At 41.5% G+C, this 22433-nt stretch overlaps 1 protein-coding gene across 1 annotated transcript in view; it reads left to right on the forward strand.

The window, feature by feature from the left end:
• Nucleotides 1-22433, forward strand: part of LOC132400655 (structural maintenance of chromosomes protein 6-like) — a 78192-nt gene that overhangs the window by 14515 nt on the left and 41244 nt on the right. The window contains exon 6 of the mRNA XM_059981857.1: nt 8499-8560. Coding sequence (XP_059837840.1) covers nt 8499-8560 — 62 coding nt within the window. The remainder of the gene's footprint in view (nt 1-8498; nt 8561-22433) is intronic.

A 22433-nucleotide genomic window follows, 5' to 3' on the forward strand; every position in this document is an offset into this window, starting at 1 on the left:
CTTCCTGTTTGCCAACCAATTCTCTATCCACATCAATACCATACCCCCAATACCATGTGCTTTAAGTTTGCACACTAATCTCCTGTGTGGGACCTTGTCAAAAGCCTTTTGAAAATCCAAATATACCACATCCACTGGCTCTCCCCTATCCACTCTACTAGTTACATCTTCAAAAAATTCTATAAGATTCGTCAAATCCATGCTGACTTTGTCCAATGATTTCACCTCTTTCCAAATGTGCTGTTATCTCATCTTTGATAACTGACTAGCATTTTCCCCACCACCGATGTCAGGCTAACTGGTCTATAATTCCCCGGTTTCTCTCTCCCTCCTTTTTTAAAAAGTGGAGTTACATTAGCCACCCTCCAATGCTCAGGAACTAATCCAGAATCCAAGGAGTTTTGAAAAATTATCACTAGTGCATCCACTATTTCTTGGGCTACTTCCTTAAGCACTCTGGGATGCAGACCATCTGGCCCTGGGGATTTATCTCCCTTTAATCCCTTCAATTTACCTAACACCACATCCCTACTAATATGTATTTCCCTACTAACATGTATTTCCCTCAGTTCCTCCATCTCACTAGACCCTCGGTCCCCTACTATTTCCGGAAGATTATTTATGTCCTCCTTAGTGAAGACAGAACCAAAGTAGTTATTCAGTTGGTCTGCCATGTCTTTGTTCCCTATGATCAATTCACCTGTTTCTGACTGTAAGGGACCTACATTTGTCTTAACCAATCTTTTTCTTTTCATATATCTATAAAAGCTTTTACAGTCAGTTTTTATGTTCCCTGCCAGCTTTCTCTCATAATCTTTTTTCCCTTTCCTAATTAAGCCCTTTGTCCTCCTCTGCTGGACTCTGAATTTCTCCCAGTCCTCTGGTGTGCCACTTTTTCTGGCTAATTTGTAGGTCTCTTCCTTGGAATTGATACTATCCCTAATTTCCCTTGTCAGCCACATTTCTATAGTTTCTTTAGAAAATATATAATCTAGTTTCTACTGTCAGCCTATAGTTTCCTTTCTTTTACCTCTCTCCCTTCTTGAAGAGTGAAGTGACATTTGCAATTTTCCAGTAGTCCAGAACCATTCCAGAATCCAGTGATTCTTGAAAGATCATTACTAATGCCTGCACAACCTCTTTAGCCACCTCTTTTGGAACTCTGGGATGTACATCATGTGGTCCACTTATGGTTAGCCACTTCATTTTTCTTCAGTTTCTTTTTCCAGTGGACTCTGGAAGTGAGGGCTGATATAACTGACATTTGGATCCATGCAATCAGTCAGCTTTGCCTTGTACCTTGAAAGCTGTATCAGTGGTTAGCAGCACTTGATTGGGTCCCTTCTGCTAGGAGAGAGAGAGTATTTTTTTCAGTGATTTAATATATACGTAATTACCTGGTTTAAATTAATGTGCATTTCCCTCTCCAGGTTTGGGTAGGGCTGTGGTCATTTTTCATTCATTTTAATAGCATCACCTAGGGCTTTTACTATTTCTAGGGTTTTCTCATCAGTCCATATCAGTGCTGTTTGGGCACTTGTCAAATGGGGTCCAGAACCAGTGGGCATGGGTCTTCATATGTCAAAAGGGGTCAATTTGGTGGTCCTATTAACATGATTTCTCAAGGTATACAGAGCAGTCAGCAATGCCTCAGGCCATGTCAATCCTACCTCTTGTCTTATTTTGGCCAAAGTGTCTTTCAGTACTCTATTCATCCTTCAACTAATCCCAATGATTTTGGTTGGTAGGGCAGATTCCACTCCCAGGAGAATCCCAAGGCTTGCCCCAATGCTTTAGTTAATTTCCCCATAAAATACATTACTGTATTTTTCCAAGCTGCTGTTCTGCTGCACTGGCTGCCTGCTGCGCTGCCAGTAAAGAATCTATGGTGTGGATCAAGATGTAAACTTTTGTAAGTTTCTCAAAATGGTTATGACCTTCACGGAAAGAGTAGAAGATTTAGTGACCACATCTGGAGTAGCATTACCGTCCGCCACAGGGTCAGATCTACCGTATGGGTTTCACATTTTATTTCAGCAATCTGCTGCGACAACAAAATAGCCTGTAGCAAATTCTTAATAAGTTGAGCATGCTATATTGATTTACCAGAGGAGGTAATAAATTCTGTATGCTGCCATAGGGTAACGAAATCATGTACTACCCCAAAAGCATATCGTGAATCGGCATAGATATTCACAGTTTTACCGTCAGCTAAGATGCAAGCTCTAGTGAGTGCAAGTAGTTCAGCAGCTTGCACTGATGTTCCTGAAGGGGAAGAACTCATTTCCTATACCTCATGAGGATTCACCACAGCATACCCAGCTAGTATCTCAAAATCATTAGGTTTAGATGATCAACCATCAGTAAAAAGAATCAGATCTGGGTTATCTGAAGGGATAGAACTGAGATCAGGAGAGGAGGTAGTGCCTTCTACAGTTAACGACAATCATGTCATTCGGCATCACTGTGAACGAGAACAAAGATGGCCGGATTAAGGGCGAGTGTTCTTTTAAAAAGAAAATTTGCCTTTGATAATAGCATGGCCTCATCCCCTGTTCACCTTGCTGCTGTGAAGCGTTGTGTAGCTGCTGAATTGATAGTAGCATTACTGCGTGAGGAGTCAATACTGTGCAGGAATTATTCAATATTATAGTCATTGCCTTTCAACAGATTTGACACTGTGGCCCCTGCCCGTCCCCCACATGATTCATCTGTTATCAGCCCCTAACCAACACATATTCCACTCTGCCCTCCTCACAGCCCCCCACCCTTCTCTCATGTACACCCCTCCCCCACCTGAAAACACCACAGTGGGCTTTACAGCTGAACAGGTGAGAAGACAGCTGAAATGTTTCCGCCCAAGCAAGGCTGCAGGCCCGGATGGTGTCAGCCCCAGGGTGCACAAAGCCTGTGCCCCCAGCTATGTGGAGTACTTCACCATGTCTTCAACCTGAGCCTGAGTCTTCAGAGGGTTCTTGTGCTGTGGAAGACGTCCTGCCTCGTCCCTGTACCAAGGACGACGTGCCCCAGTGGCTCCAATGACTACAGACCGGTGGCATTGACCTCCCACATCATGAAGACCCTGGAGAGACTTGTTCTGGAGCAGCTCCAGCCTATGGTTAGGCCGCACTTAGTCCCCCTCCAGATCGCCTACCAGCCCCGACTAAGAGTTGAGGATGCCATCGTCTATATGCTGAATGGTGTCTATACCCACCTGGACGAGTTGCCGAGCACTGTGACGGTCATGTTTTTTGACTTCTCCAGTGTGTTCAACACCATCCGCCCTGCTCTTCTGGGTGAGAAGCTGACAGTGATGCAGGTGGATGCTTCCCTGGTGTCATGGATTATTGATTACCAGACTGGCAGACCACAGTATGTGCGCTTGCAACACTGTGTGTCAGACAGAGTGGTCAGCAGCACTGGGGCTCCACAGGGAACTGTCCTGTCTCCCTTTCTCTTCACCATCTACACCTCGGACTTCAACTACTTCACAGAGTCCTGCCACCTTCAGAAGTTTTCTGATGACTCTGCCATAGTTGGATGCATCAGCAAGGGAGATGAGGCTGAGTACAGGGCTACGGTGGGAAACATCGTCACATGGTGTGAGCAGAATCATCTGCAGCTTAATGTGAAAAAGACTAAGGAGCTGGTGGTGGACCTGAGGAGGGCTAAGGCACCGGTGACCCCTGTTTCCATCCAAGGGGTCAATGTGGACGTAGTGGAGGATTACAGATACCTGGGGATACGAATTGACAATAAACTGGACTGGTCAAAGAACACTGAGGCTGTCTACAAGAAGGGTCAGAGCCGTCTCTACTTCCTGAGGAGACTGAGGTCCTTTAACATCTGCCGGACGATGCTGAGGATGTTCTACGAGGCTGTGGTGGCCAGTGCTATCATGTTTGCTGTTGTGTGCTGGGGCAGCAGGCTGAGTGTAGCAGACACCAACAGAATCAATAAACTCGTAAGGCTAGTGATGCTGTGGGGGTGGAACTGGACTCTCTGACGGTGGTGTCTGAAAAGATGGTGTCTGACTTCCATCCACTCCATAATGTACTGGTTAGGCACAGGAGTCCATTCAGCCAGAGACTCATCCCACCGAGATGCAACACTGAGCGTCATAGGAAGTCATTCCTGCCTGTGGCCATCAAACTTTACAACTCCTCCCTCGGAGTGTCAGCCAATAGGCTGGTCCTGGACTTAATTCCACTTGGAATAATTTACTTATTATTATTTATTTATTTATGGTTTTATATTGCTATATTTCTACACTATTCGTGGTTGGTGCAACTGTAACGAAACCCAGTTTCCCTCGCGATCAATAAAATATGTCTGTGCGTCTGTTAATCATCGCTGCTGTTACCTCCACAGCTCATAGGCAGCCAGGCAGACAGTGCACCATGGGTGGTAATTGAGTGGAGTAGTATGCCACTGGTATTTTCAATCCACTGTGTTCCTGAATCAGCATGGCCCACCTTTTCATTAGTATGTACCTGGAAGGATTTGGATTAGTCAGGAATGCCCAAGGCTGGTTCATGGAGCGGTTTCTTCTACAATGCTTCACGCCTTTTCCATTTCCGGGCTCCATTGAATTTGATATGGTTCGTCCTGTAGTATAGTTGTCCGTAACACAGCATCAGAGGTTCTGTATTCAGGAACCCAGTGTCAACAGTAATTTCTCAGTTCCAAGGAAATGCACGCATCTGCTTTATATTTTCTGGTTTAGGAGATTGTGTGATTGCCGACATGTGTTCAAGTGGAAGTCTTCTAGTGCCTTGCTGCAGAGCATAACCCAAATAAGTAATGGTTGCTTGGCAGAACTATCACTTAGACAATGAGGCTTAGTGTCTGTGGATTGCCAGGTGGTTTAGTAGTGTTAACAGAGTCTTTCTGGCAATCTGCCAGTGTCTTGGAGGCTAGCAGCAGATCGTCAGTATATTGTAAAGTGACACTAGTGCCTGACAACAGTAATAATATCAAGTCCTGTCACACGGCAGGTGCATGTACCACTGAGCTCTCAGTGTAGCCCTGAGGCAAACTCATCCATTATACATAAGGGTGAACAGGTATTGACTGTCCTCGTGCAGAAGGACTGAGAAGAAGGCAGAGCAGAGGTCAATTGTCGTGTTCCATCGAGATTCAGATGGTGTAGAGGCTAAAATGACAGTTGTGTCCCGTACAACTGGGAAAATGGACTGTACTATCTGGCTGACAGCCTGAAAATCTTGCACAAACCACCATTCATCAGGCCTGCCTGGTTATGGGTTTGGCGATATGGGGAATTGCAAGGGCTATGCTTCATGTGTAGCACTCATTGTAAGAGTCTCGATAACAGATTTAAAAACCGTTAATAACCTCAGGAGATAAACAGTATTGGCAAATGGATGGGCGTCTCACGTTTTCTTAAGTGAGACTCACTGGATGCCACAGAGGCAACTAGACCCACCTGCCTCTTGTGCAACATTCTCAAGGATGGGTCCATTTCTTTCAGTCGAAGTGAAGGGTACTGAAGAGAAGTGGGTGAGCTTTCTGCCTAAAAATGCAAAAGATCCTAAAAGGGAAAGTCTTAAGAGGATTTGTCACTATCATTTCAGTATCAGGACTAAACCTAGGTTATGCCGATTGGAAGGGTGCCCTGAGTTTCACCATCGGACCGAGATCTTTGTGCTTAGATGGGTACTTTATTCCCAGGTATATATGAGATACAGAGTGGTCTTATTCCAGGAAGTAATTTATCTGAGAAGGGTATTTTGGCGGCTACCTGTCCAGGCTGAAAACTGTTTGGCCCTTGAAGCACACGTAATGCTCTCCACCTTTCCTTCCATCCATCATCAATTTGAATGAGTGGGCTACTTTGAGTGACAAAATATTTAAAAAGGTTTACACCACTAAAGGTCCATTCTCTTCCAATTATATTCCTGCACTAGTTTCCCACGCATCTTTAAACAGGGATGTGAAATCTATTACCGGCTCATCCTTTTTCTGTTGGCATCTGGTGACCTCCTCAAAATTACTATGTTGTCTGTCCTTGCTAGGATTGTTATATGGCCTGATCTAACCATGTCTAGATACTAAGGTTGCTTTCACCTCCATCTGCATTCAGGACACAATTGCCATTTGTTCCCAGGGGTACAGCGAATTGTCCAGGCACAGCCCTAGGCAACCTACAGGAGTTGCTGCACGTATCCGGGTAAAAGGACAAAAATTTCACAAGTTTGCACTAATCAGTTGTGGGATGTAGGAGGTATCCTAACCGGGTTAGGGTGTCACTGATAATACTCCTCATCTCTGCAAGGGTCCAGGGCTTGAGGATTGGTATATCTCCTGCCTTTATTCCAGGTATCTGTGTATGGGTTGTACTATCCCTATAGCAATTGCTAGATCCTGTTACCTGCTACTTAGACTGTACTCTCCTGGTCTGCAACTGCGTTTGCACCTGTGCAATGTGCACGGGTGGTCACTGTTCCTGTTCCATGGGAGCAGAGGATCCCCTGTGCTTGAGGCACCAGATGGGGGAAGCCTGTTAATATAAGGGAAGCTGGCTTCTGAATTAGAGCTGAGGCAATTGTCTTTGTCATAGCAGTTGCCAGCGGCCATGCCAAACATTGCTATTTCCCTAATAGGACCTTCTGGCAGCCTGTCATCTGGAATTTTAGGGTAGAGGCCTGCAGGGGGAGAAAAAGTGGGAGGGTGAGGAGGATCCACTTTTTTTTGTGTTTTTCCTCCATCTTAGGTGTAAGTTTTGGTGGCTGGTGCCTTTTGGCCACTTCTTCCCATTTATCAGAACTCCCCATGTATTCTAACTCTTAATTCCCACCTTTCGTCTCACATTTACAATATCGAATTTTTTTTAAATCAAAAGAGCATCCACAGGGCCTGTTTCCCTGGCTCCAACTGTATAAATCACCAGAAAATGTAATCACCTACCTGCTATCTCCAGTTTCCAGCCATACCTTGTCTGCTGGTGAGCCCCAGTGGCACTAGGGTCTCACTCAGAAGTTGCTTAGATTTCTTAAACTATATCTTTTTCTCAGTACGTTTATTCATCTGAACCTTTGTGGGCGGATCAGCAGGCCTCGAGATTGTGGTCTCTTCTCTTTGACATAGCGCTGGTGGCCTTTGCACATTTACTTTAATTACAACCCATTTCTTACCTTTAGTTCTAGGTCAACTTGTAATCAAATTTAGTTAGTTTCAATAACAATACAATACCCTTCCCTTTTCTGGCCAGAATTGATCTCAGTCCTCAACTTCCTATTGTCCTTTAGTTTGACTATTCATTGGACTCCCCATGAGTCTCGGACCCTGTTTTTCATTCACCCTTTTGCCCCTCTCCAGAATTCAGGGATGTTCACTGGCCAGACAGGCCCTCATCTGCAATGGTTTCGCCCTACTGGTTTTGTCTGTCACACACTCCCAGAGACTCTCAATGGCTCACGGTCAAACATTCCGTATAATTTCCTTGTTCACTGATCTCGCTATCAAGCTCACAGTAGATCATAGTATAACTGTTCATTGGATCCCACATGTTGGGTGGCAAATTGTTAGGGAAATTAATTTGCTAAGCAAATTCAATTAAAGTTGGTCTCAAATAAATTGGGCATGGACTGCAAAGTCTTTTATTCATGAATAAGGTAAGACTAGCTCGCTCACAGTGCAGTCGCCTGGTCTTTCAAAAAGCAGTCTTAGCCTTTTTTATACATTTACAGAGAAAATCAATTACATCAGCCAAAGTTAAAAAAATTTCAATCCTGTGTAAGTTAACGCATTCCTCAAAATGTTAGAGACAGCCTGCCTTGTCTTCCCACAATACACAGAGGTCGGTTGTTATTCATGTTTGAAACTAAGATAGATTATTGCAAGCATTCTGAGAACCCAAGGCTGAATGGTAATTATTTATTTATGATATAGAAAGTTTATTATATCCTTAAAACTGGTATGTTCACTGAAGTACAAAGGCTTGATTTATTTCACATGTTAGTACCTGACATGTGAAGGAAAACCTGGGCACCTCTTAATGATCAGAGACTTGACAGCCCAGAGTCCTCTCCACAACTTGTGACCTTCACTATCTTCATCTTGTTTACTTAGCTGTGTTATGCACTAAGGCAAACAATAGGTATATGGTTTGTTAATTAAAGGAAGGTGCAAGGCGTTAGGAACTCAGATATTTTAACCATTTATTCAGAATTTTCTTCCACAAAATGAATGACTCTTGATCTCTACCAGGTCTAAACTAACTCACTAAAATAACATGTCAGCCTTACCCAGCATTTGTTAAGAAAAGGCTCCACTAACTGGTGTCTCAAAAACCAACCATTCCCTCAAATTTCTTGCTACAACAGCACTATTTGGCTTATGATGTTATCAAAGACTTTTGGTTAGGATGAATGGTAAGATTAGATTCCTTTGGTTTTTTTCTGAAGGTTTTTAATGCTCATTATGCAGTTTTAGTAGGCCATTATTTTCTTTTTTATTTGTCTATCTTCTTTCTGAAGGACACTTAGTTTCCACTAAGAAAGAAGAACTCAATGCAATTTTGGACCAGTTCAACATCCAGGTAGGTCTTGTTCTCTCAAAGTTCCTGATTTTGTGCACATGAACTAATTGCCTCATTGCCTTTTAATACTTGTTTGGAAGTATCCACTCACATTTGATAGCAAAAATTCAGATGTGACTAACGGTTGTTAAAAATAAATAAATAAATACATTTAGAAATACCAGGTGCAGTAGGCTTTGCCTGGAGGTGATATGGACATCAGCAGGACAAAGCTGTTTGGAGCCTCTGATGTGCGTGCCCCTGTACGTACACCAGTGGTTTGTGACTGACTTTGACTTTTCAGCTGTCTTAAATACACTCCATTGATACTTATTATTCTCATTAACCAAGAGTATGTTGCAATATTTTTCAAAGAACAACGTAATTTGAAGAGTATACTTTCAAGCACCATGTTTATTAAAATACTTAATTTACATTGATTCTTTTGACATGAAGATGACAATGTGTTAAATGAAAACTATACTTGCCAAATTGTACTTTTTTTGTAACTAAGATTGTGATTAATTTTTAGAATTCCTTGTGTTCCAATGTGATATCTGGTATTGATTGTTTTGTGAAATGTTTACTTTAAGTTTGCTGATGACACCATTGTCGTAGGTCAAATCAAAGGTGTGGATGAGTCAGCATATAGGAGGGAGATTGAAAATCTGGCTGAGTGGTGCCAAGGAGCTGATTATTAACTTCAGGAGAGGATAACCAGAGGTCTATTAGCCAGTCCTCACCTGAAAATCATAGGTGAAGAGGGTCAGCAACTTCAAATTCCTCTGTGTTTTTATTTTGGAGGACCTGCCCTGAGCCCAATATGTAAATGAAAATATGAAGAAAGCTTGGCAGTTCCTCTGCTTTCTTAGGAGTTTATGGAGATTCAGCATGACATCTAGAACTTTGACAAGCTTCTATAGATGTGTAATGGAGAATCTATTGACTGGCTGCATCACACTCTGGTATGGAAATACCAATGTTTTTGAATGGAAAACCTACAAGAAGCAGTGGATATGGCCTAGTCCATCACAGCTAAAGACTTCCCAATCACTGAGCACATCTGCATGAAACACTTGCAGGAAAGCAGCATCCATCATTAGTGACCCCTACTACCCATGAAGTACTGTCTTCTTGCTGTTGCTATCAGGAAGAAGGTACAGGAGCCTCAGGACTCACACCACCAGATTTAGCATCAGTTACTACCCTTCATCCATCAGGCCTTTGAACCAAAGGGGATAACCATTCAACTTCACTTGCCCCATCATTGAAATGTCTGCACAATCAATGGACTCATTTTCAAGGGCTCTTCATCTTAGATTCTTGATATTTATTGCCTATTTATTTATATTATTTCTTTTTGTATTTGCTCAGTTTGTTGTCTTCTGCACTCTGGGTGAATGCACAATTTGGATGGTTTTTCATTTATTCTATTATAGTTATTATTCTGTAGATTTATTGAGTATGCCACAAGAAAATTAATCTTAGGTTGCATATGGTGACATATTTGTACTGTAATTATCAATTTACTTTGAACTTGTAAATTACAGAGCAGGCATGAGAGGGGACGTTCTTTTAGGCTATGTCTTTAGTGACTTGGTGATGAGCTCAGTCAATAAAAGTGAAATAGACTACAAATGCTGAAAATCTGAAAGGAGAACCAAGTTCTGGAACTATTCTGGATGTCAGGCAGTATCTGTGAAAATAGTGTTTCAGATGAAAGACAACTGGAAATGGGGGAAGACAAATTGGTTTTCAATTGCAGAGGAGTTGGATAGACCAAACTGAACACTGCTGATAGGATGACAGATTTGCTATGAGCATAAACTATTGAGAGTAACTGATTTTTAGCTTAATAAGGGAATTGCTAGCTGTAGCATGTCGACCTACTGTAAATTTCGACCAGGTCAGGCTATGAGAAAAATGTGAGTCGTTATCAGTTGGATGACTTTTGAGCATTGGCTAATTTTGATATAAGCAGTGAAAATAAGTGGCTTGTAGCTTTAGGTTTGATATTGAATCCAGGTAGCTACATTGTGCCCAAATGGAAGATGAAATGCTGTTCTGCAAGCTTATGTTAGGGCCTTGTCAGAGCAGTTCAGGAAGCCACAGCGGAAGGTTAAAGTGGGAATGGGATAGGGAATTCTCTGTAAGAGGTGGTTGTGGGTCACCTATGTGCTATTTTGCTCTTTACAGTGTAACTTCTCCTCACTTAGCATAGTCTGACCTTCAGAAAGCATTGCTTTCTGTACCTTTCACGTTTGTTTTTTTTTCCCTGTTATTTCTCTCTTCTTTACCCACATGGTTTACCCAAGGAAAGCCTGCATTACCATAGCAGAACTATTCATTTTTAGACGATTCTCCACTTCCTTCTCTGCAACTTAGAACTAATGTTTTCTGGCAAAGTGTTTTTGATCCAAAACATTCTCTTTTCACAAGTGCTGCCTGAACCTGTCTGGCCAATATCTCTCTCTTTAAAAGTAGAAAGTTTTCCTGTTCAACTCAACTTTAGCCTCTGTGATTATATTTGGAACAAATCGTTAGCATCGCCAAGTTGTGTGGGATGTTCTTCATATTTTAAAATATTATTTTGAATCCATTTCGTTATTGGGCAAGAGGATTCTGTTTGTGAAATGGTGCATTGGATGTGAGGAGCTAATTCAATTTTCGTTCTTTTCACAAATTGTATGGGCAGAGCACCCCCAGTCATCTGGAAAATCTCAGGATCCTAGAAAAAGATGTAGTGCTACAGATAGAAAATTAATCTTTGAATGGCTAACTTCCAGCCTTGTTCCATATTCCACTAAAAATTCCTTTTGCATTTTGAAACATTTTGTAGGCTAAGAAATTATGCTGCTTGAAGCAGTTGTATTAAAGTGAAAAACTGGGAAGAATGATTTTGATGCCAAATACCAAGCAATTATGTACAGAAAAAATATTCAGTATTTTGCTAATTACTGAAAAACAGGTAACAATTGAGCTTGGTTAATTAAAATGTGGGAGGATATATCACAGATATGCCCTGTTTCCTGCTATGGTTAATTACTGTCCCAACTGAATTGAAGAATGGTTCCATTCAAACTTTTGCCACACCATGCCTATTGTCTTTGAAAATTTTATTCACATTGCACCAAATTAATATGCATTTTGCCAATTAGAAGCTATGAGACAGCTTGCAGTCTCAAATGTGCCTATTACTTTTGGATATAAACTATCACTGTACCAATACAGTAATTACAGCATTAATTAGAGCATTCAGCATTGAAGATGAACAGACAGACAGACATACTTTATTGATCCCGAGGGAAATTGGGTTTCATTATAGCCGCACCAAGAATAGTGAAGAAATATAGCAATATAAAACCATAAATAATTAAATAATAATGTTAATCATTTCAAAGCTATAGTAGTACATACTAGTAGATTGCGGCATGATTACATGGTGTAGGAAGACTGTTACTCATGAAGTTGGTCATTAGCAGGCATTTCAGCCCACCAGGTCTATGCCGATCACCAAGAACCTATCCATATGAGCTTGCCAAGGAAAGTAAATCAAGCCTATGTGTTCCCTCATCATAGCTGAAATGCAATATCCCAAGTGAATCTCCTCTGTTCCCTCTTCAGTCCAATCTCATTCTTTCCTGTGGTGTGGTGACCAAATTTGAGCACATTTGTTTTACCTAATAAATCCTGCGTCCATAAAACCTGATCTGTTTGCTCGAGGATCTGTAAACTGGTCTTACTTTCTAACAGTTTCTTTTAATCATGTGATATGGGTATGGACATAAGAAGTAGGGGTGGGGGGGGGGTAGTTGGTTCAAAAGCTGGGAGCCCATAGCAAATTGGTAATATGAGGCAGAGAATGTAAATAGACATTTGTTTTTGCTACTGGAAGCCTATGTCCAGTGGTGTACCACTGGATTGGTTCAAGGACCTTCAGTCTCACCTGATATGGCAAACCTGCTGTCTTGGAAGCAGTTTAGTCAATGCTTGCTGAACTTCCTACATCCACATTGAAGATAGTCCTCCAGTGCAGTTGCACCAAGGTTTATTAGAGTTTCATGAACCTAAATTTAATCTCAGACAAAATTAGAGTTGTTGAAACTGAATTGCAGTCTGAATGCACTGAGTTTATGCATTCATCAAGATAACTCATGGGTGTATGCATTTTCTGAGAAGATTTGGTTAGCCCAAGAGGAAATTCATTGCAGCTTCGTGCATACGATAATAAAATAGTCTGATCTAATCAAACAGAAAGTAAGAATTAAGTGGAGGCAAGCTGTTTTCAAAATACCTTTATGAAATTGGGAATGTTCGTTAGGCCCTGAAACTAAGAGAAAGGAATGGATTCTGGAACATGGCTTGTGGGTGTGGAGGGTGGGGGAGGAGGTGGGGGGAGAAAGGTGTGTACAGTCTAAGAAATTGCTAAAAAGATTGAAAGCTTGGAGTAAATCTCAACTGCCTGAAAACTTATGTCTCACAGCAAACTGTTTTGAACCTCTTAACTGTTCAGTTTATAGAATGTTAGTCTGTGATTCTACATTTAGTTATTTATTTGTAATTAGTTTTTGCAACTTTCCTACTTAAGTGCTAATGATCAATTTGCAGTTTGATCATTATTTCTGAACTTCCACTACTGTATCAAGAAGTGACATAAATCACACAAATTTTACTGTTTACCTTTTGGTGGGTGGTCAGGGATGGTGTCTAAGAGAATCTTAGTCACTTCCCACTTAAAGTAGTTTTACCCTTGATGTACCTTATTAAATTATTTATCATGTTGAGTACTTCCATCAAAAACCCCTTCCTTCACCAGTTGCTCTAAAGAGTGCAGTCTGTAGCTTTACATAATTTCTTTATCCATGGTGTAACTCTGGTAAACATCTTCTCCAGGATTTTGGTATCCTTCATAAAATATGCCCGAAGCTAAATAACCTATCACAGCTAAGGCATTTGCTCCTTCAGCTTTCTGTGTGTGTTGCTTTGGATTTCCAGCATCCGTAAACTTTCTGGTATTTGTATTTGGTTTAGAACAACTTCCATATGCTCTTCCTGCAAGTATGCCGTCTTTCACGTGTTTCTACCTTCAAGGGTTTAGATCTCTCTCTCGAGGTTATCTGTTTTTGCACTCCAATTATGTGTTGTTTGTATTCCCTTATCTGATACTTTATGTCAAAATGTGTTACTTCATCCTTTTTGATCTATTATGTGTAGGTCCATTTCATTTGTCTTTCATAATTTTCTTCCTGTTTTCTACATTGTCAAATTTTATATCATTCTAGTATTTGAAATTTTGAAATTTGTACTAAGTATGAATCATAGAACCATAGAACATTACAGCACAGAAACAGGCCGTTTGGCCCTTCTTGGCTGTGCCGAACCATTTTTCTGCCTAGTCCCACTGACATGCACCTGGCCCATATCCCTCCATACACCTCTCATCCATGTACCTGTCCAAGTTTGTCTTAAATGTTAGAAGTGAGCCCACATTTACCATTTCAACTGGCAGCTCATTCCACATTCCCACCACTCTCTGTGTGAAGAAGTCCCCCCCCAAATGTTTCCTTTAAACTTCTCCCCCTTCACCCTTAACCCATGTCCTCTGGTTTTTTTCTCCCCTAGCCTCAGTGGAAAAAGCCTGCTTGCATTCACTCTATCTATACCCATCATAATTTTATATACCTCTATCAAGTCTCCCCTCATTCTTCTACGCTTCAGGGAATAAAGTCCTAACTTATTCAACCTTTCTCTGTAACTCAGTTTCTCAAGTCCCGGCAACATCTTTGTAAACCTTCTCTGCACTCTTTCAACCTTATTAATATCCTTCCTGTAATTTGGTGACCAAAAATACACACAGTACTCAAAATTCGGCATCACCAGTGCCTTGTACAGCCTCACCATAACATTCCAACTCTTATACTCAATACTTTGATTTATAAAGGCCAGTGTACCAAAAGTTCTCTTTACTACCCTATCTACCTGTGACACCACTTTTAGGGAATTTTGTATCTATATTCCTAGATTCCTCTGTTCTACTGCACTCCTCAGTGCCCTACCATTTACCTTGTATGTTCTACCTTGGTTTTTCCTTCCAAAGTGCAATACCTCACACTTGCCTGTATTAAACTCCCATCTGCCATTTTTCAGCACAGTTTTCCAGCTGGTTCAGATCCCTCTGCAAGCTTTGAAAACCTTCCTCACTGTCTACTACACCTCCAATCTTTGTATCATCAGCAAATTGGCTGATCCAATTTACATTATCATCCAGATCATTGATATAGAAGACAAATAACAATGGACCCAGCACTGATCCCTGTGGCGCACCACTAGTCACAGTCCTCCACTCAGAGAAACAATCCTCCACTTCCACTCTCTGGCTTCTCCCATTGAACCAATGTCTAATCCAGTTTACTACCTCACCATGTATATCTAGCGACTGAAGTTACCTTCCTAACTAACCGCCTTGTCAAAGGCCTAACTGAAGTCCATGTAGACACCATCCACTGCCTTCCCTTCATCCACTTTCCTGCTAACCTCCTCGAAAAACTCTAATAGATTTGTTAAACATGACCTACCACACTCAAAGCCATGTTGACTCTCCCTAATAAGTCCCTGTCTATCTAAATACTTGTAGATCCTAACTCTTAGTACTCATTCCAACAATTTACCTACTACCGACGTCAAAGTTACTGGCCTATAATTTCCTGGATTACTTTTAGAGCCTTTTTTTTAAACAGTGGAACAACATGAGCTATCCTCCAATCCTCTGGCACCTCACCTGTAGATACCGACATTTTAAATATATCTGCCAGGGCCCCTGCAATTTCAACATTAGTCTCCTTCAAAGTCCGAGGGAATACCCTGTCAGGTCCTGGGGATTTATCTACTCTGATTTGCCTCAAGATAGCAAGCACCTCCTCCTCTTCAATCTGTATAGGTTCCATGACCTCACTACTTGTCTGCCTTATTTCCATTGACTCCATGCCAGTAAATACAGATGCAAAAAATCCATTTAATATCTCCCTCATTCCTTTTGGTTCCATAAATAGCCGACCACTCTGATCTTCAAGAGGACCAATTTTATCCCTTACTATCCTTTTGCTATTAATATACCTGTAGAAGCTCTTTGGATTATCCTTCACCTTGACTGCCAAAGCAACCTCATGTCTTCTTTTAGCCCTCCTGATTTTCTTAAATCATAAAGAGTAGTGGTCTGAATAACACATTTCCTTGGAAGTGCCACTGTATTCTACATTCTTAAAGCAGATGATTGCTAATATGCTGTTAATTGACCCATAGCCATTTGAGCATCCATATTGCTGTAGACTCTTTAATCTTGTTACTTTCTATACAAACAATGGTGCTGTTTTTGTTTGTAATACTTTTTTATGATCCAAAGACAATTTTACTCCAAGAACTTTGAGTTCTTCAGGGTTAATCCATAAGTGAGCTGCTTACTGATTGGAGTAGCTGGACTGGTATTGGTGGTGGGGCCGGTCGGAGGAGCTGGTTCGGGTACGCAGTTTGTGTACGGAAGAGCAGAGCATGTTGCTGCCCGCTACTCGGAAGCCTCAAAGTCAGTGCAGTATAATTGTCTTGGACGTTTGACTTGTGTTCACAAGACTCTGTTGGATAGTGATAATATAAGCGCTGCAGGCCTGTTACTCTTGTCTGGTGGAGGAACAGATGACATGGGAGCTGTGTAGCCTTGGTTTTAGTGAGGACTAGGCCTTAAGCCTTGGACTTGCCTGCTGCTGCAGACCAGGTGACTGCGTTCCTCGCAGTCGACGCATAATGTGAATAATTATTTAAATGGAGAAAATAGGGATGCATTCCAGAGGGCTTCCTGAGTATGTTTTATCTGTAATGTATTCACATTTTCATACCAATATGACAGAAAAGCAGTACCACAAGGCAACATTCATATTATATTTCATCAATTTAAAGTAATATTCAATGTAATATATCATAGAAAGTTAACATTCTAGGGTGTTTAGTACTCACCAACAGTGGCAGGTGTGTTCGCTCCAGGAGATGAGTGGTTGTTGTGGTGTTGGGCAGCTTTACGTGGATTAGGTGGGTGGTTGTGGTTGTCAGGGTCATATCAAGCACAGCAAGGGGTGAAGGAAGACTCACAGAACTCTTAGAACTGCCAGCAGCAGGAGATGACACTGGTTTGAAGAAAGTGGTGAGGGTTGTTTGCTTGGCAGCATTTTGTTTTTCAACATAAGTTTGCTTCTAGGGAAGAAGGGTTGGCTGCAGGGGACGATTGAAATGCTGACTCTGTTCTAAACTTGGGTCCATGTCCATCGCCATTTGTGCTAAATGTTCTGACTTCCAGCATTCCCTTACCGTTGGTAAAGTTCCGGGATTTTCAAAATCATCTGTTGCTTGCAGCATCTGAGAGATAGTGCGCTGTAAAAAAACATACACCTTGAATGTGGATCACACCTTGGTTGAGTGGTTGAATCAGTGATGTGTTAGACGGCAGGAAACGTACTGTTATGTTAGGATGAATGCTGTCCAAATGTTTAGGATGGGTTGGCGCATTGTCAAGCAACAAAAGAACTTTGAAGGCAAGATTGTGTTCCCGGTAGTAGCGTCCCAGAGCTGTGTTACCTTCACCTGATGCTGTGCTATTTATAATTTCCAACTTTTTTTCAAGTGTTGAAGTGCTTCTCTGCTGCTCGGCTGATGGCCCAGGACATGACATTAGGCACTTAGGAGGCATAGTTAAATATTTCAAGCACAAAATCACTGCACCGTAGGTAAAACCAACAAAAGTTTAAGAGTGCACAATCGCACATCCACACCTTGCCAAAACCAATGCGAGACTGGCGGGAGTGGGATTGTGAGGCGCGCACACCTGACTTGTATTGGCGGGAAAGCGGTGCCTGTCGTCCCAACAGTGAGACTGTGAGGCATGCACACGTGATTTGTATTGTTGGGCAAGCAGTGCTCCTTGCATAACTCTTGAGTTTTGGACACATATAAGGAGATGTTGGTAGAAATAGGTTCCTCGCATAACTGTGAATCCGCATTGTCCGAAGATGCATATAACGAGGATAGGGTGTATGTAGATAAGCCAACTAGAGGAGGGGCTGTACTTGATCTAGTATTGGGAAATGAACCCGGTCAGGTGTTAGATCTCTTGGTGAGAAAGCATTTTGGAGGTAGTGATCACAACTCTATCTCCTTTACTATAGCACTGGAGAGGCAATTTGGAAAATATTTAATTGGGGTAGGGAGAAATATGATCCTATTAGGCAGGAACTTGGGAACATAAATTGGGAGCAGATGTTCTCAGCGAAATGCACAACAGACATGTGGCAAATGTTCAGAGACCATTTGTATGGTGTTCTGCATTGAGGTTGGGTAAGGTGTGTTCTCTTGAGGTAGGGTAAAAAAAAACATGGTGTATAAAGGATGTAGAACATCAAGTTAAGAAGAAAAGAAAACCTTACGAAAGTTTCAAGAAACTAGGTACTGTTAGGGCTCTGGAAAATTGCAAGGGTGCCAGGAAGGAGCTCAAGAATGAAGTTAAGAGAGCTAGAAGGGGCTATGAGAAGGCCTTGATGAACAGGATTAAGGAAAACCCCACGGCATTCTACAAGTATGTGAAGAGCAAGAGGATCAGCTGTGTGAAAATAGGGCCATTCGGAAGCGAGAGTGGAATCGTGCATGGAGCTGGAAGAGGTAGTGGAGGTACTTAATGAATACTTTGCTTCAGTATTCATCAGTGAAAAGGACATAGGCAATTATGGGGATGACTTACAGGGGACTGAAACACTTGAGTGTATAGACATTAAGAAAGAAGCTTTCGAAAGGTATTGAGTTTGATAAGTCGCCGGGACCAGACAAGATATATCCCACGCAACTATGGAAAGCGGGGGAGGAGATTGCTGAGCCTCTGGCAGTGATCATTGCATCATCAATAAGAATGGGAGAAGTATCAGAGGATTGGAGGGTTGCAAACATCGTTCCCTTGTTCAAGAAATGGAGTAGTGATAAATCAGGAAATTATAGTCCAGTGAGTCTTACTTCAATGGTGGGCAAGTTGTTGGAGAAGATCCTGGGAGACAAGACTCATGAGCATTTGGAGAGACGTAATCTGATTAGGGATAGTCAGCATGGTCTTGTCAAGAGCAGGTCATGCCTTACGAAACTGATTGAATTCTTTGAGGATGTAACAAAACTCATTGATAAAGGTAGAGCAATGAATGTAGTGTATATGAATTTCAGTAAGGTATTTGATAAGTTTCCCCATCCGAGGCTCTTTCAGAAAGTAATGAGGCATGGGATCTATGGAGGCCTTGCCATGTGGATCCAGAATTGGCTTGCCCACAGAAGGCAAAGGGTGGCTGTAGATGTTTAATATTCTGCATGGAGATCGGTGACCAGTAGAGTCCTGTAGGATCTGTTTTGATACCTCCTGCTCTTTGTGATTTTTATAAATGACCTGGATGAGGAAGTAGAAGGGTGGGTTTGTAAGTTTGTTGATGACACAAAAGTTGGGAGTGTTGTGGATAGTGTGGGACATTGTCAGAAGTTACAGCGGGACATTGATAGGATGCAGAATTGGGCTGAGAAGTGGCAGATGGAGTTCAACCCAGATAAGTGTGAAGTGGTTCATTTCAGTAGGTCAAATTTGAAGAGAATATAATATTAATGGTAAGACTTTTGGCAGTTGTGGAAGATCAGTGAGATCTCGGGGTCCATGTCCATAGGACACTCAAAGTTGCTGCTCAGGTTGACAGTGTTGTTAAGAAGGTGTATGGTGTAATGACCATCAACCATGGGATTGAATTCAAGAGCCATGAAGTTATGATACAACTATATAAGGCCTTAGTTAGACCCCACTTGGAGTACTGTGTTAATTTCTGGTCACCTCATTTCAGGAAGGATGTGGATACTATAGAGTTTGCAGAGGAGATTTACAAGGATGTTGCCTGGATTGGAGAGCATGCCTTGTGAGAATAGGTTGAGTGAACTCGGCCTTTTCTCCTTGGAGTGGCGGAGGCTGAGAAGTGACTTGATACAGGTGTATAAGATGATGTGAGGCATTGATCGTGTGGATAGCCAGAGGCTTTTTCCTAGAGCTGAAATGGCTAACATGAGGGAACTCAGTTTGGAAGTAAGTATGAGGGGGATGACAGAGGTCAGATTTTCACACAGAGTGGTGGGTACATGAAATGCACTGCCAGTGAAGATGGTAGAGGCGGATAAAATAGGGTCTTTTAAGAGACTCTTAGACAGGTACATGGAGCTTAGAAAAATAGAGGGCTATATGGTAGGGAAGTCCTAGGCAGTTTCTAGTGCAGGTTACATGTTTGGCACAACATTGTGGGCCAAATTACCTGTAATGTGCTGTAGTTTTCTATGTTTCTATGAATGCAAGGTTTGTATTACAGTGGAAACCTAAGAAATATACAGAAAGAACAAAAAGAGTTCAAGCAGAGCTGAACGATAATGTACTGGGGAACCTGAAAGGCCTCTGTTCCACTGTGTCTGTGTCAAAAGCGCAAAATTGGGGTGGGGTGGAAAGAACAAGGGATAAGTCTGTGATAAACTTGTACAGGAGATGCAAACTTCTCCAAAATGATCTGTTTGGAAGAGTGCAAGTAGAGGAATGAGGATGTTAGAGCAAAACCCAGCATAAATTCAAGTGACAGCTCCTCATCTTGTGTCTAAGCACTGTGATTATTTTGCTTCAAGGGCTGCTAACTTGTATGTGCCTTTATAATTCTCAATAGTGCTATTTCTCCTCCTCTGCTGTTACACCGCCAGCATTTTTACTGAAGGTGATCTATGGTATCTCAGCCTTTCTCTCCACGCATAAGAGGATTCATTTCTTTGTTGTTAAGTGGTTTAGCCTTTGACTAATCTTACTTATGTAATGGCTTCTCTGTAATGTTCACTACTGAGGTAACCGTTTCACTGTAGCAGCAATGTTTGGGTTATGGCTGGACTGTTGGATGCATGTTAGCCAATTGGAGATTGTTGCTTTGTCTTGTGCATCTGGAAGGATGTTTTTTCGCGGTCTTTTGTCGAGGAGAGATGAAGAGGGAAGACGCGTGTGGAGAGAGTTGATAGACCTGCAAGTGTCGCGACCTTCGGACCCTCAGATCACAGTCCACTCCGTCTGGTGGTCTACCAACCCTTTCCACACATATCTTCCCTCTTCATCTCTCCTCGACAAAAAACCGTGAAGAAACATCGTTCTGTTACATTAGTCTTAACAGTGAAACATTACAAAGAAACCATTATTCTTATGTTTATAAAAGACTTCCAAGTTTCTTTTGTACATTATCGTTAAGTTGTTCTTTTGTTCTTTCTGTGTATCTCATGTTTCCACTGTATTATAAAAAGTTGCATTTGTTTCTTGAGACATCTAGGAAGCTGTGGTTGTGGACTACTTTCCTGTAGCTGTCATGTCTTTTTAAGCCATTCATTGTTCATGCGTGTTTTAAAAATCTAATCCTAGTGCATCTAGACCTCATGCAATTTTGACTTAAGTTTTTCCTTCTTATATTAAGTACTTTAATGCTTAATTGTAGTTTGTCTGTCTCCTTGGCCATTCTAAGCCTGATCTTGACCATAATTCTCCAAATATTCTGTGACTAACTAACTAACTAACTGGTCTACTGACTCTTTTTGAAGAAGCCCATCCAGCATCTTTTCTCTTTAGCTGAATATATTGGTTTTTCTTGTACATATTTTAAGAATTTCATGTTTTGCACTCTTCTATTGATGTTGCAATCGACATTTTCCAATTTCTCTATTTTATATTTCTTGTATTTTTCTGTAGTTTGCATACAGGTTTTCACAATCTTCTTACGGCATCCTATAGTATAAGTCTAGATCTAAAGTTTCTCTACTGTTCTCTAACTAGAACCAAACCCGTCCTCGGTCTGTCACAGCAAAGATTTCTGTAGTTATTTTAAAATAGTACCAATGAATGAATTTTAAGAAATTTTATGAATTTTAAGTTCATATTTTAAAGCATTTAGAGATAAAAACTAAGAAATATCCTTGTGAATGGATCAGGGTTCTGCTGCGTGATCACTTCAGCTACAACATTCAGCTTGCACCAGACAACTGACCTCTTTCTTAATGTCAGCAATCAAAGGAAATGGTTATCGACCTCAGGAAATCTTGCACCCTTCTTCAAATCAACAGTACAGCAGTGGAAGCTGCAAGCAGTTTCAAATTCCTGGGATTATTCATCTTGCACAACATGTCATGGTCCCAGAACCTCTACTTTATGAGGAGGCTCAAAGAGCTGGACTATGTACATCACTACTCATGACCTTCTACAGGTGCTTAGTTAAGTGCATACTAACATGCTGCATCACTTGGTATGGAAGCTGCACTGCAGCAGCGAGGAGGGGTCTGCAATTGGTAACTAAAACTGCTCAATGCTTGATTGGACCAAATGTGCCCACCACCATCAAAGATGTCTTTACAGAAAGATTCCAGAATAAGGCCAGCAATACCCTGCTTATGGACTGTTTGCCCCATTCCCATTAGGGAAGAGACTATGCAGCAATCATGCCAGGACTACTAGACTCAAAAGCAATTACAAACAAGAAAAACTCTGTAGATGCTGGAAATCAGAGCAACACACACAAAATGCGTGGTGAACTCATCAGGCCAGGCAGCATTTTGTGTGTGTTGGTCAAAAAAAATTACTTACACAAGTTATCAGGCTGATCAACACCTCCACACATTAACCCAGTCACGCACCACAAATTTCTCATTTCCTGTATGACAGTGTACGATATTGAATCTTGAACATGCATTTTGTAATAGGTTATAATTATGTTGTATTAGATTAAGACTAATGGTGTTGTCTGAGAAATTAAACAATGAAACACAGAACAGGTTATTATAA

This window comes from Hypanus sabinus, chromosome 10 (assembly GCF_030144855.1).
Source record: "Hypanus sabinus isolate sHypSab1 chromosome 10, sHypSab1.hap1, whole genome shotgun sequence".
Lineage (NCBI taxonomy): Eukaryota > Metazoa > Chordata > Chondrichthyes > Myliobatiformes > Dasyatidae > Hypanus > Hypanus sabinus.